This window comes from Miniopterus schreibersii (assembly GCF_964146895.1).
Source record: "Miniopterus schreibersii genome assembly, chromosome: 12".
NCBI lineage: Eukaryota > Metazoa > Chordata > Mammalia > Chiroptera > Miniopteridae > Miniopterus > Miniopterus schreibersii.
Genome location: NC_138112.1, coordinates 41,628,666 through 41,644,213, shown reverse-complemented (window position 1 = coordinate 41,644,213; position 15,548 = coordinate 41,628,666). Strand labels below are relative to the sequence as shown.

Sequence of the window (15,548 nt, the reverse complement as noted above, 5' to 3'; positions counted from 1 at the left end):
AGAGTCTTGTTACGCACATGGCAAGAGAATTCTGCTCAAATTAATCACTGATGCTGACCCTACGTTAAGAAGATCTAATTATCTACACCTTCCTCTTGCACACACTTGCATAAGATACAGAACAGCCATCCAGACACCCATCCCTGCAGTCACCAAGAATGGCTCTCGGCTGTTTGCTCTGTTAGAGTAGCGGTGTCTCAGGCGACAAGGCAGACCACCCTGCAGGGGTCTAACAGTCAGACAGAAGAGGTCAGGACAATGTCAAACCAACCAGCATGCTGTCTTCAGACAACCCAAACTCTACGTCCCAGTGTATGACAGTCTCAGGAAGGACTGTGAACAGGGTCACAGAGAGAAGTGGCACTGTATTTCAGAGTTAGAAATTTGGAGCATTAGTGCCAGAAGACATCAAGGTGATGGACCAATCCCACCTCCTTGTTACGTAAGATAAAAGTCAGGGGCCCAGAGATGGGAAAGGCAAGGTGGCAGCTAGTCTCCCCGCTCCCTGGTACCTGCTCTACCCGGTCACCCCTGCTGCTCCTTCCTCAAGCCTGCCATGTGCCTTCCTAGCTGCTTCTGCCAGGCAGGCACAGAGCCATGTCTCTGTCATGGAAAACGAATTAATCAGCATCAATTTCCGGTCCCTCTGGACCTGTCACCTTGGCACCAAAAGATGATTTCATGAAGTCTTAGAGAAGTAGACACAACAAGGTTGTTTGAAATGCCACAGGCTCATGCTTATTTGCAATGCTGATTTGTGAATACTCACCTTTCTCATTAACTAAATAGTAATGTTTCAAATGACAACACCCCAAGTCCTAGGACCCCAGGAAGGGAGTTAACAGCAGTGAGGTGAGGCCTGAGCACTCTGCTCTCCCATGTCTTTCTGCCTCCAATGGAGCCCAGCCCCCTGGCATTGCCACCCAGTGGTGTTCAATGCCAGAAACAGGGTGACTACTTGCCCTACCTTGTGCCAGAGGGCCCAGAAGCCTCATAAGTATTTATCCCACTACAATCAGGGCCTAGAGCCACCGCAAAGGACTCGGTGACAACCATGACCCACCAGAGTCTATTGAACCCCTCCCTCTTCTCTAGGCACCAGTGACACCTGTAAGGTATGGGAAATCGGTTAATCTCTAAAAGAGCCTCAGGGCTCATAGGAAGCAGCTGACTTCCTACTGGCTCTTGGCCAGACGTCCTCACAGACCCACTGATGAATTTTCAGGAACCACAGTTCTTTTCCCTGATTATACACCCTCTGCTTGCCATGGCGCTCTTGTTTCTATCACCTCTTTGGAGACAAGGCTGTTTACACCTGGAAAATAGAGACAAGGAGTCTGTCTTTGCCCCGCCCCTGGCCCTGCATAACAGGTGCACTGGGTTGCTTGGGAAACTCCGGCCCAGGCTTCCCCAGCCTGCCATCCATTCATCACACAGAGTTGAGCCAAGGAAGATGCCAACTCATGTCAGTCCGTCATCACCCTGAGTAATGAGGTTCTCGCTTTGGCATTGCTTGGACATTCACATTTAGAGGAAGAGCCATAGTTTAGGCTCCCTCTCACATTCTGACAGGCTCCCTCGGGTCCCGTGAGACTGGCTTCTGTGTCACTCACATGCCTGCCAGGTCACTGTTTTTAATCTCTATGCCAACTTCCACACATGCCTCAGCCAGTGCCGCCTGAAGGCTGGTCCCGCCAAGGAGAAGCAAGGTGACACGTAAGGTGAACAACAGGTATGAGCAGTAAAAAAGCCCCCTACTCTCAGAAAGCTGGAAGGCTGACTAAGCCAACACCCCACCAGGCTAGTCCTAGGAATGTCCACATTCTTCTGCCCAGTGAGGAAGCCAGTATCCACCTGCTAGTGTCCAAAGAATTGTCCTTCTTGAAGACACCCATTTCGGCTCCAGCCTTGGTCTTCAGGAGAGTCCCAGATGTCACATGTGAACACTCATGGGCCAGAGCTCAGACTTTGCAGACACAAGGTTTAACACCAGATGGATCAACTCCTCCTCAGGGCCCACTCACCTTAGGCAAAGGCTTGGAGTCACCGGAGCTAACTACTAAGCTTATATCTCAGATAATTGGGAAATGGAGCCCATGGAGGGGGCCCTGTGCTCATTTTCTCTTCCTGGGTGACAAACTACCACAGCTGGATGGCTTCAAACAACACCCACTCACTGGCTCACAGTTCTGCAGGTGAGAAGTCTGGGTGGACATGGCTGGGCTCAATGCTCGGGGTATCAAAGGCCAAAATCAAGATGTTGGCCATGCTGAGCTCTTACCTGGAGACACTGGGAGAAAATCCGCTCCCAAACTCAGTTAGGGTGTTGGCAGAATGCAGTTCCATGGGGCCACAGACTGAGGTCCCTAGTTCCCTGCTGGCTCCTGGGCAGATGTCACCCTTATTCTTGCACACAGACCCCTCCACCTTCAAAGTCAGGCATAACACCTGGTTCTGGTTCTCCGAATCTCTGATCTCTTCCTCTATGACCACCCTGGGAAAGCTCCCTGCTCTAAGGGCTCATGTGATTAGGTGAGACCCACCCGGTAACCTCTCTATCTTCAGGTCCACTGTGCCACATACCACAGCATAATCACAGGATTGATGTCTCAGGTACTCAAAGGGCCTAGAGATTAGAAAGGGACATCTCTGGGGGCCATTTTAGAAATTCTGTCTCCCATAAGCCCATATCTTGTTCCATTCTATACAACCGAGGCTCAGCCAGCAAAGGTGAGAGCAGCAGGTGTGTGCGTGTGTGTGTTCACACACCATCCTTCTTTCCCTGTCAAAACTACCTGAAGCCCGTTTCACAACAATAAAAGCTTACCATAACCATTATCTGAATTATAGAACCATGGGGTCTCCTGGCTAGAAAGAACTTTAAAGATGGCACACTCTAACCCTCTCACAAAGGCACCTTTTGCTTGAATACCTCCAGTGGCAGAGAGCTCACTACATTTCTGAATAACACATCAGCATTCAATCATCGTTCAAAAAACATCTGCTAAGCACCTACTCTGGGCCAGACCAGTGTTAGGCACGTAAACACAAGGTATTAGGCACGTAAACAAAATATGATCTGTTGCCACTGTTAAAAAGCACTTCCTTATGATGGGCCAGGATCCATCTGTCCACAGTCCCACCTGCTGCACCTCATGCTGCCCCTGGGGCACCAGAGTAAGCTGGCTCACTCTGCCACAGCTGGCACACCCCCTTGTTCCCAGCCCACATTCCACCTGGCAGACACACACTCCTGCCAAAAAGCTGGCAGGGTGTGGGGCTATGAGGACACCAGCTCCAGGCCAGCCAGGAAGTCCAAAGGGCCTGGGAGCAGCTTTGTCCTCTTGGGCCACAGGGACCTTCTTGCCTGACCAGGTTGTCAGCATGAGATGGTGAACAGCATCGCTCAGTTGTTCTGATGCCCCACCTGCTCTATGGCCCTTGGCTGCCTCTGCCATTCACTGTGTCCCACCCTGACTCGGCCCCATTCCCCAGCCCTCCTCAGCTCCCAGGAACCAGGTGGCCCGGAGTCTTGGGTCATAACATTTGATGTACACGCCAAACCCAAGTGAAGAATGAGGGCCCTCCGTGCTCTCCTAGAGAACAGCCAGCATCTTCCCAGGGCCCTCGGATGCCCACCGCCCTGTGGAGTCTGCCCAGAGGACTTCCAGGCAGGGAGTTGCACCAGAGCAAACCTTTCCCCAAAGGCTCTCAACTGTGTACAGTGAGCCCGGAGGCCACCTGTGGACCCCACTCCATTCAGTAAACGACTGTGTGCCAGGCCTTGGGGGTAGATGGATAGGTAAAATACAGCCCCTGACTCCAGAGGCTGACTGGCGATGGCACTAACGGACAGTTCAACAGACTGTCATCATTGCCATCACATAATGTGGTCGGTGTGGTGAGAAGCCCTGAGTATTTTGGGATCCAGAGGAGATACCTAATCTAGACTGGGGGTGGGCACAGTGGAGCAGCAGGGTCAGAGGAGGCTCCCTGCATCATTCCCAGAGGGAGAGAGGAAAATTCCAGAATTGGGAGGCTTGTTTGAACCCCTCCCACACACACACAGATCGTCCTGGCAGCCCCTACCCCTCCAGATGAGGTACTCTAAAGGTTCAGGCAGGAGTCACAAACAGCATGGGTTTTATTAACAATGTGAATCTGAATGCCATCAGGTGGGGCAGGCAATTCCCCAGGTCCACAGGCTCGTCTGTGCCCACTGCTTCCACTGTCACTGCACTGATTCACGTGAAAGTGAGGACCCCAGGTCCAAGGAGGGGAACGGCTGAAGAGCTGACACCCACTCCGTGACTGAGACCAGAGGAGAAGGCGGAAACAGCTGACCACGACGCATGATGAGCCTGCCGGAGGGCCACGCACAGGGCACTGGTGCCCACAGACAGCACTTACGCCTCTGCCTACGCCCGTCCACGTGAACCGCCACCTCAGCAGGTGGGCGGAGCTCTTATTTGCACACCTGAAGCCCATCAGGTGTAAAGACTCAGAGCCTCAAGCCCAGGCTCTCCCTCCACTGCCCTCTGCTAGGTAGCCAGCCCTCCCCCGCGGCTGTCCTAACTCCCTCCGCCTGACCAAGGGCGGGTCTCCACTCCCCTGCCTCCTCCCTGCCTCCCCTTCCCAAGGCCTTTCCAGCTGCCCTTCCTCCTGAAATACCCCAGAGGTCAAAATGAAGTACAAGCTTTACCACCTTTTAAATTAAGTCTTAAAAGCTCCATTCTCAACATGAAAAGCAGATGAATTGACTGTTTTCATATGAAGCTCCTTTGTCAATGTATCTGAATGAATAAGTTGCCTAACCCTGATTAAAGAAGTTTCATAAAATAAAATGACCTAACAACACTTTAGCTGGGCTATGCTCAATTCATAACAAATATCTGTTTATCTACTTTACTCAGTACATTCTTGAGAAAGTAGTTGTTCTGGAGAGCTAATTTTTTTAGATAAAGTCTGTCCTCTTTATACCCTAATGTTAAAAAATATCAACTTTGGTGCCAGTATTTTTACAATGAAAATCATAATTGCTGCATCTTAGAGCATTCTGAACATAATCTGAAGTTCTCTTGGTGACTCAGGGCCATCGTTGCACAATCCAGTCACCGTCTTCAAGGCGTTTTGCTCTGAGACTGTTGTGCTTCAAATTCTTCACCTGCTCTTCATAATTACTCTGTTCCCTCCCTCACTGCTGCCTGTCAACTCATAACAATAACAAAAACAGGAACACTGGTGCTGTTCCAAGCACTGTGCTAAGCAGTGATTGTATTAGCTTCTTTAATTCTCACAAGGCAAGCCCTTTAATTATCCTCATTGCACAGATCAGAAAACAGGCTCCTGTGGTTAGGATCCTTGCTCAAGGCCACACATAGTAAAAGATGGGGCTGTCATTTGAACCCAGGGGACGGGCTCCACAGCCTGGCTCGTAATCACCACACATTACTTCTTGACCCTATCTTTAGAAGTCCTTCTCTCACTTCTAATTTGCTTCCTTAAATTTGTGACAGGATAAGAAACGAGATAACCAAGCTTATTAGAATCTGTGCAAAGTAATGATAAATAGGAGCTCAGATGGGAGTATTGGGGGATGACAGCTAAAAGGTATGAGTTTCTTTTGGGGATGATAAATATGTTCTAAAATTGATTGTTGTGATGGCTGCACAACTCTGCAAATGTAATAAAACCATTTAATTGCACACTTTAAATGGGTGGATAGTATGTTATGTGGGTTGTATCTCAACAAAGCTGTTTAAAAAGAAGAAATAGAGGCAGGAGCACTAATGTGCATTTTAGTTGCTCAGAAATGTTTCATGTTGTCATTGCTGGCAAGGTTCCAGCTATGTACTTGTGTGGGGTAGGTGAACTCTGGCTGGGTAATAGGATGAGCTTCAAAGTGAGCAAAAGGTAGCTTCTGGGTACCACCAGGCTTTTCCTGCCTTCTTGTCTTTGCCTCCTGACGTTGATTCCATAGATAGTCCACCCCTCCCTCTCACCTTGAGCCATCCCTGAATCCCATAAAGACCTGGACAACGTCACCTGCCAAGGAGGAAGGGCCCTGTAGCAAGCCATCCGTGCTGGCCTCCTGCTTGGGGCCTACCGTGTAAAAACAAGTGCTTCTCCGAGCAGCCTGGAGCACTGGCTTTCTGGACTTGGCCCCCAATTCTGGAAGGGTGATGTCTGAGCCTTGCTCAGTTCTCACAGCTACTGGGATCCTACACAGCAAGCTGCCATAGTGTACATCTTTCTTACAGACCAAGTTGTTCTCCTCTTTTGTAAGAAGATATTTTACTTCCAGGTTCTAGCTTGTGCTTTTATAGTAGACTTAAGAAGAGTCCTTTTTTATTTTTTAATAAGAGAGAAAAAGGACATGGTTGTAAAAATAAAAAATTTTAAAAGCCTTCTCCAAGCACCAGGAATATCCGGCTTATCAGAGGAGCCAGGGCGAGGGAGGGCTTTTTCCAAACTGGAAGCCCCGTCTCATGTCACAGTTTGAAACACAAGCCCACTGACTGCTATCTAAAGACCTGCTGCTGGCTGCAGGCCTGTGAGCTCCTGGCAGGAAGGCTTCACATCGCCATTTATACTCAGAATGTCAGGGAGGAGCTAGAGATGAAGGGGAGGCTGGGGAGAGGGTTCCTCCACAAAACTGGCCACACCTAAACATTTGCATAACGGTACCTCTGCTGAGCAGGGAAACAGAAAGACAGAACTGGGGCTGCACAGCCCGAGAGGACACTGAGACATCAGCCAGGTAGTCCAGGGACCAGGCTGTCACTGGCAGAAAGAAAGCCAGAGGGTAGAGTGGAGCTTTGGCCCAGCTTCCCTCCATCTCATTCAGAAACCAGCAATTAGATCCTGGGGAGCCACACCCAGTATCATTCCAGGGCCTACAGATGGAACCAAAGACCGCCACCCTGACTAACAGTGGGAGAGCCTTGTGGGCAAAGTGTGGGGTTCTGCATTCAAAAGACGTGTGTGTGTGTGTGTGTGTGTGTGTGTGTGTGTGTTTTAATGCTCCGTTTTAGATGTCTTTTGTTTATTGCTAGCTTTTAAAAAATGTTTTAAAATTCACATATATTGCCAACACCATAATAAAAGTGTTTATTTCTTGATAATCTTTTTACATATTTCATTATAATATATGTATATACATTTTACTATGCTTTGTTCCAAACCTTTTTCTTTGTTTCCACAGCAAAAGACATGAGTTTTAGTCCCTGCTCCGTCACTTACTTGCTATGTGTCCTTGTGGAAATTAATCTAACTTCTCTGAGCCTTAGTTTCCTAATCTGCAAAATGGAGGCCATAAGAATATCCGCTTAATAAGATGTGGGGATTACAGGAGGAAGGTAAACTGCACAGCCCAGGTCTCAGCCCACAGTAGGAAGTAGCTGCTGTTCTGCCCGTCTCCACCTCGGCAGCAGGAAGTTGGACAGGGAACATATACATGGGGCTCACTGTGACCCAAGCACTGTCCTAAGCCTTTTAGAGATGTTAATTCTCTCATTCCTCATGACACCTCATGAAAACAATTACTATTACCATGCTCATTTTATAGATGAGGAAGAAACCGGGGCACAGAGAGGTTGCCTAATTTGCCCAAGGTCACAGAGCATACTAGTGAGTGGCAGAACACAGTTGTCAGGGAGCTGTGGCCACCGTGACGCGGTATCTGTGGTGGCAGAGGGGAAGCAGGCGTCTTTCCTCCGCTACACACCCAATGCTCACCAACACGGTCGACTCCTGGGCTGGACTCTGGGGTACAGTGGGAGCCAGATACACTCCTTAAGGAGCTTCCAATCAAAAGGGGGAGACAGAAGCAAACCAAGGCCACCACAGCCTAATAAGTAGGGACAGAACAACATTTCTGGAGAGGAGTGTGCAGAGAGATTTCTGGAAACCATGGAGCACCATGTGGTCTTGGAGGAAGAAGCCTTCCATTGTGCTGTTAGCCTGGGCATTGATAAGAAGAGGACAATCTCTTTTTACAGAGGTCAGGCCCAGTGTCACTCTGTAATGGAAATTGGAGTCAGAAGCCTCTTATTCCTGGTAATAAAACTGTCAGGGGTCCTCATTACTAAAGATCTAAAATGCTCAATTAATAAGACACAGAAGGTCCTTCAAACCAGTCAGCCCATAAAGTCGCCCTCTGTGAAGCCGGTGTGGTGGGGACAAGGGTCTCTACAGTCAGGCTCTTCTTTGCCCACCAGGGATGACCATGCTGCCGAGCCCAGGGCCACCCCACCTCTCCCAATACAAGGCTGGCACTCAGAGTTGGCCAATGACACCAACAACCCTTTCATTTCATGGGTTCATAGCCCCTCTGAGGAGGGAAAGTACTTATCTTCTGAGTGATGAAGCTCTGTTCTTGCCTTTATTCCAACACTCGACTTTTACTTCCTTTCCAAAAAAGTTAAGGAAAGACTGAACTTCTATGCTACCAAGAAAGGAGAGGACTTGCCTTTAAAAATAAGGAGGTACCACAGGAAGAACCTGAAAGCTGACTAGGTTGCAGAAGAGACCCCAGTTCCACTAAGTAAGCTATTGAAGTTTGCAGTGTGCTGGCCAGGCAGGGGCCCAGCTAGAGCCCCACTAGACACTTCATCAAAGCTTTTTTAATCTTTCATTCTGCCCTCCCACGTAAGATAAACTGTGAGAGGGTGAGGGCTTCCCATCCAAACTTCTCATCAGGGAGCACAAGGCCAGTGTGATCTGAGGCCCGAGGTGATGGCACTTACCCCTTTAACCACACCTCTATCCAACATGGGCCTTGAAGATAGGGGGCCTTTATCCTGGCTCCTCTCTCTGTAAGGCTTTCACCCCACTTTGCACAAAACCGGTTCCTTTACACCCTTTAAGTATCAGCTACAATGTCACCTCCTCCAAGAAACCTTCTCTAACTACCCCATCTGAAAAAGGACTATCTCCTCCCCTACCCCCCAAAACAAACACTCTCCCCCCCCCCAATTCCTGTTCATCTCCTTCAGAGCACCTGGCCTGGGCCTGGGCCTGTTTGTCCTCAGATCCACTCCTTACCCTCCCCTATTTCCAGCTATGCGTCAGCTGGCTTCTGGCTAGGTTTGGCCAATGGCAACCACTGGGGGAAACTAACTGGAAGGTGCCAGAAGGATTGAAGCCAGGTATCTCCTGTGTCTATCTCTGCCTTGGGAGGCATCTCTGCAGATGTTGCTTTTCCTCCTTGGCTCCAGTGACCATTGGAAAGGCCACTGAAGTTCCAACTTCTCCACCCTCTTTCCACTGTCCCTCCAGCTTACAGTGGTAACTGTTTCCTACTGTGCCTAATCTCTGGGCTACCTCCCTCTCCCCTGCTTGTCTTCTCAGTTCTCTATCACCTCTGTAACCAACTCCCTGCATGAAAATCCTATTTCCAATACTCAAGTGGTTTCTGTTTTTCTGATTAGACCCTGACTGATACAGCACATAACTTATCATTTTTAATTAATTTTCCAGTTACTTCATTATTGTCTAGACCAACAGTAAACTGTACAGGGGGGGGATTACATCTATCTTGTTCATTAGTACATCCCTATTTCCCAGCACAGAACTTGGTAAATAGTGAACTGAGTTAATTATAATGCAAAGTACTTGTCAAGTGATGAAAAGTAAAATGAAAATTTCCCAAGAAATCCTGAAATTTCCAAGAAGAAAATGGAAACTTCATTTGGAAATTGTGTGTATTTCTGTACTTGATTCATTATGAAAACAATAGCAAAGAGTGGTTTTTTATCTTTTCAACCAAACAGAGGCACCGAAATGTCCTTCAAGAAATAAGTGGTGGTGAAGTGGTTTGGGTTAAGAAATAAACTCAGCTCCCAGGGGCAGGTCCGTTCTCATGAGCCGCCTCAACTCAGGACGAACGTCCACAGTCTGCCCGGGTCTGCACAACTGTGCACACGACAGCTGAGTGGTGGGGACAAACCTTTTCACGGTCTCCAAAGACTCCTGCTCCGCCAGCTCCTTCTGCAGCTCCCTCTCTTTGGCCTCCTTCTGGCCGATGGGGCAGTCCTCGGGCACGGTGAAGAGGGACAGGGCATCTTTGCTGTCCTCTTCTCGGAGCACTTTAGCAAACACCTTCTCGGCCAGGAGCCGGACTTGCTCGTCCACCTCGGAGATGTTCAGCTTGGGGAATTGGCGCGGCATCTCGGCTAGCAGAGAAAGCACAAGCATTAACCTTCACCAATCACTGGATAGCCTGAGTCACAGTGGGGGGGAGGAGAAGGTGCTGGAATAAGGGCCAGGCCCCAGTCCTTGGGGCCAGCTGTCCACTCAGGATTTCCCCCAGCAAAATCCAGCATGCCGGTTTTTAAAACTAGTTCAACAAGCAATTGGATGTGAAGAGTGTAGGGCCACTTTCATTTCATGAGAAAGCAAGCATTCACAAGTCAAAGAATGAACTGTCCGCCCAAGCATGCTTCCATTTGCCTGAACTTGGGGAATCTGAAGCACCCCAGCAGCCTTCCTTTCCACGCTTTGTTTCCCGCACAGGGAGGGGAAAGGAGAGTTCAGCACCTTTCCTGCAGACTATGAGGAGGCCAGTCCAGGTGCAACAACCACCAAACTTCACTCCTACTGTACAGAGGGGAAGCCCAAAGCCCAAAGGGCTTAATGATTAGCTTAAGGTCCCCAAGAAGACAGCAGAGCCCTGGGGAATCCAAGGCTGCATTCTCCATCACATAAGACAAGGCCTTTTGCTGAAAAGAAAGAATTTGCAATCATGGTTCCAGTCTTCCAAGCCATCTGGAACTTCTAACAAGACACAGCATGTAAGATACAGCAGTGCCCCTTTATCCATGGGCAATATGTTGCAAGACACCCCCCTCGTGGATGTCCAAAACCCCAGATAATACTGAGCCCTATATAGACTATGATTTTTTATACATGCGTACCTATGATAAAGTTTAATTTATAAATTAGGCACAATGGGAGATTAACAATAACTAATAATAAAATAGAAAAATTATAACAATATACTGTAGTGAAAGTTATGTGAATAAAAGTTATGTGAATGGCTTTGGGGCCATTATTAAGTAAAATAAGGGCTACTTGAACACAAGCACTGCAGTGCAGTCGATCTGATGACCGAGCCGGCTAAGCAACTAACAGCAGGAAGCGTCTACAGTGTGGGGACGCTGGACAAAGGGATGATTCACGCCCCGGGTGGAACAGAGCTGGGTGACACTCATTCATGATACTCAGAATGGCATGCAATTTAAAACATATTAATTGTTTATTTCTGGAATTTTCTATGTAATATTTCTGTACCGCAGTCGACCGCAGAAAGTAAAGCTGTGGATAATGGGGGGCCACTGTAAAGGTTTGGACACAGGGATACTCTTTACCTTTCACAGCCCGGCTGAAAAGTCACTTTCTGAAAGAGGCATGCCCTTGGCCACCGCCCTGCATATGGGTTCCTTACTGTCAGTAGCTGGCCTAAATCACCCGGTTCATTGCTTTCTTTCCTGTTTTTCTGCCTTTTGGCTTCTTTTTCCAACAGTTACATAGCGTTTATTAAGTACATTCTGCCTTTATACTTATTACTCGGTTAAGCCAGTTATTCCCATTGTACAGATTACAAAATGAAGGCACAGAGAGCTCAACTGCCAAGATCACACTTTTAGTAAGTGAGCAGAGACTTATGCTGTTCTCAGCCTTGGCTCCCCTGTCCCGTTGCTCTCTGAGCCTCTGCTCAGGGATGTGGACCCAGCACCTGGTTTCATTTGTACTCTTAACCACTCTGCTGTGCTCCTTCTCTCGGTCCATCTGGGTGTCAGGGCAGGTGTCCCCACTGTCACTTATGGAATTGGTGAATACTGAATCCTTTTAACAGCCACCTCGCCAGGAGCAGCTCTGAAAGAAGAGCTTCCTGTCCACCTATTACCACGGTTTCTTTAGGGAAGGTTTAAAGAGGGAAGTGGTATTGTCAGCCCCGCAGATGAGAATGAAGGTGAGACATGCACAGTTGCGTCTGGCAGGGAGAGGAAGCAATTACAGGGGAGGAGGGGCTCACTGAGCAACCTTGGACAGTCATTCTCTGCATCTCACCGTTTTCTCAGCTGTGAGATAAAGGAACTAGACTAACTGGTCCCCAAGGCCCTCTCGGTTCTAAGTGCCATAATTCTAAGCAACAGAGGGGTTTCCAGTGCTCGGGAGGCTTGCTGCTCAGGTCTTCTCTGCAGCACATGGGTCTAATTCATGACACACACAGGAAGGACGAAAGCAGGCTAGTAACGGACAGTCAGAGAACATCTGTGGGCCCCTTAACTGTGAAACCAATTTCCTCCTTCCCTGCACACCAGGACCCTGCCTTTCCTGGGTCTCTCTCACCCTCGGGGGTTCAGTGGGAGGGAGCTGGGTAGGACATAGGCACCTGGGAGCTGGTTAGGACGGAGGCACCTGACACACCACTGTGCTGGTCTGCGGTGGCGGAGACCAAGACAACGGCAAAGGCCAGGCCTGCAAAGAGGAAGAACAGAGCTGCCTGGAGATCGCCATGTCCTGATAGCAGAGAGAAGGGGAAGCTGGAAACCATCACAGCAGAGGCTAGGAGAAGAAGGTGACAGGAGAGAAATGGAAAGAGAGGCAGAGAACTAGACCCAGGAGGAGCTGTTAGGTCAGAACAAATCTGGTCCTTCACCTCCCAAGCCTAACGCCACAACCTCACATCATATCTCAGAAGAAGACATCCAGTAGGCCCCAGGCAAGGAGCAGCAAATGCCAGGAAGCATCCACACCACTTAACATCCTTTAGAAATTGCTTCTAAGAAAAGAATCTGAAGGAAGGAAAAGGCACAATGAGGTTTACGTGCATAGCTTTAAAATGTCTGAATTTAGCAGACTCACTTGAAAAAATTGTTAAGTAACCAAAATTATAACTAAAAGGACAGTGCAACCACATAAAAATAGCTTAGGAAATAACAGTACATGAAAAAATGAATATATAAAAGGAGACCCATGCTTGGTTACAACAATAGGAAAATGTATCCCCTTGCGGACAAGGGCTGCAAGAGACACACACACTCGAATAACCAGATGGCGGGATCGCCTGCGAGAGAGGCAAAATCTGATTTTGATCATTAATTGTGTTATGCTGTCATTTTAACAAACACAAAGGAGATAGAAAGGAAACGAAGATAGAAGAGTTTATAAAAAGAGAAAAGGCAACTTCAACATCCTGGGTTTTGGCAGTTAGGAGCCTCCCCGACCTAACCCACCCCAGAGAGAGACCAGCCCAAAGGGAATTACACCACTGAGACCCATCTTTGCATTAGCTCTTGCCCTGCACAGAAGCTGCCCACCACCACCTTCCTATCCTCTACGTCTTAACCCCACAAATACACAAGCCACACCCCACCAGGCCCCCTCAGAAATGGGCACTTGGGGGTCCTTTGAGTCTGAGGGCTCTGATGCCAGATGCTGCTGAGCTTTTCCATGAAGCATTTTTAGCTTGCTCAAGTCAACAAAACAGTCTTTTCAAGATGCATCTTTCTACAAAAGATCTTCCTCTTTCTTTAGCTTAAATAGCTTCAATCAGCCTTTTCAAACTGGGTCCCATAAGATGTGAATACCTATTGCTGGTAAAACATGTCCTGTAATCAATTACTAGGGAGATGCTGCATCCCATAGCCCCTCAACCTGGATTCACAAGGCACATCAGAGACTCCAGGGTCATAGAGCAGCATTTCCCCACAGACCCCTTTTATTTTTACAGAACCCATATGACTCTCCTGCAGAACTACTACCAATGTCTTAAATAATTGGTGAAAGCTTCATTCCATGCCTTACTATGAAGCAAGTAAACTGGCTGGAGTGCTGGGCTAAGCCAGTGGGCCTCAGGAGCCTCCTGTACACTTGCTGTCTTCCGGACATCCATGGCACACAGTTCCCACCTGCCAACCCCTCCCTCCATTGCTCGTCTCTTCTGAGCCCCACAGACACCAGCCAGGCCATGTGCCGAGGAAAGCCCACTCTGCAGGTGCAAAGCAGAGCTCCAGCTCCAGCTGCTCCTTCAAGCCTGGCTTTCAACTTTCTGTCAGCTAGACCAGCAGGCGTGGGCGGCTTCACTGTGAATTCACCGGCATTGGCTAGCGATACAGCTTATCTCACAGTTACATACAACACCCTGCAATGAGCCTGTAGAAGTGCTCCAGAGTTTAAAAGCTGTAAAATGCCACCAATTTCAACAAACAGTAACTGTTCATGGCACCGCAGTCCCTCCAGAAAGGAAGCACAGTGACATTATGTAAATAAATGAAGCTGTTTCCTGCTCTCGCCAGACTCTCGTCATCAGAACCCATGATACAGACCTGATCCTGGCACTGGAGTCTCCATGGCTGCTCCTAAGGATGCCACACGGGCAACGCACTCAGGCCTGGGCTGCCTGCTGCCCGGAGGCTGAGCTGAGTCAGTGTAAGCGCAGCTAGCTGGCTCCTATCTACTGCTGCTGGGGTGGGAGGTCTCTGCTTTGCATATCTGTAAGCAGCCTTGAGCAAGAGCAGGAAAAGTCTGAGCTGGAAATTCTCCGGTGAATATGAAATGTAAGTGGAAAATTTCCAAGAGTCCTAAAGGGCTCAGGTCATGCCAATTATCCACGGCACCTAGCTCCTGCACACAGTGTCCTGGCCCTGTTCACAGCCCTCTCCAGAGCAAGAAACTAACACCATTGCTGCCCCAATACAACAGCACATCCAGCCTTTCTGACCAACCACAGAAGATAAGCACAGCTTCCCTCTAACATCCAGACCCCTCCTGAAAGCTGAGCAGTAACTGCAATACCATCACCTTTGCTGCCTCCCCTCAGAAGGCCCTGCCAAAACCACCCTCCAGCACTGGCAGGGGGAGCTCTGAGCCCAGTTGCCAATACTAGCTCCTCCCTCCCCTCCTCCTCTAAAAGAGGGAAGGTCTACGAACTGCTCCCTCCTTTCCCAGGAAAGCACAGAGACTCAGAAAGCAGGGGAACTGAAACAGGAGCAAGCTAGGATGAAAGGCTGGCATACCTTATCCCACCCCTTCCTTTCTTGCCCCAAGGCACCTGCACATCCCAGGTGACTGGGCAGCCTAACAAGCTCTACCAGACTGCGACTGCGTGCACATGCACACGCATACACACACACACACACGCACACACGCACACGCGCGCACACATGCACACGCGCACACACACATGCACACACACACACACACACATGCACGCACACGCACACACACAAGAAGTATGTCCCACCCCACCCACCTGAGCCCATCCTCCCTACCCTCTCCTTACTGCCGCTCACGGCTCCCACGTGGGCCTCCAGCTCTGAGAAGCCTCCCGAGCCCTGGCGGGACTCAGTCACCCTGCTACCAGCAGCTGCTGCTCCCACTGGGGAAGGTGGGGCTGCCTCCAGTGACCCAGAAGCAGTCCTCCAAAAGCAAGCAGGGTGGATTAAAGCAAAACCACAAGGCGCAAAGCTCCACTCTTCATCTGCCCTCTAGGAGAAGGACAGTCCTGTGTGGGAAAGCTCAGGACAGACACACGGCCTCCC

At 49.2% G+C, this 15,548-nt stretch overlaps 1 protein-coding gene across 3 annotated transcripts in view; it reads right to left on the bottom strand.

The window, feature by feature from the left end:
• The window catches only part of AMPD3 (adenosine monophosphate deaminase 3), a 46,801-nt gene that overhangs the window by 26,327 nt on the left and 4,926 nt on the right, over positions 1-15,548 (bottom strand). For 2 of the 3 annotated variants that reach the window (XM_081154118.1, XM_081154119.1), the window contains exon 2: positions 9,950-10,175. In XM_081154118.1, coding sequence (XP_081010244.1) covers positions 9,950-10,170 — 221 coding nt within the window. In that variant the 5' untranslated portion in view covers positions 10,171-10,175. Of the gene's footprint in view, positions 1-9,949; positions 10,176-14,333; positions 14,433-15,548 lie in introns of those variants that run through there. The other variant, XM_081154117.1, reaches the window with a different exon arrangement.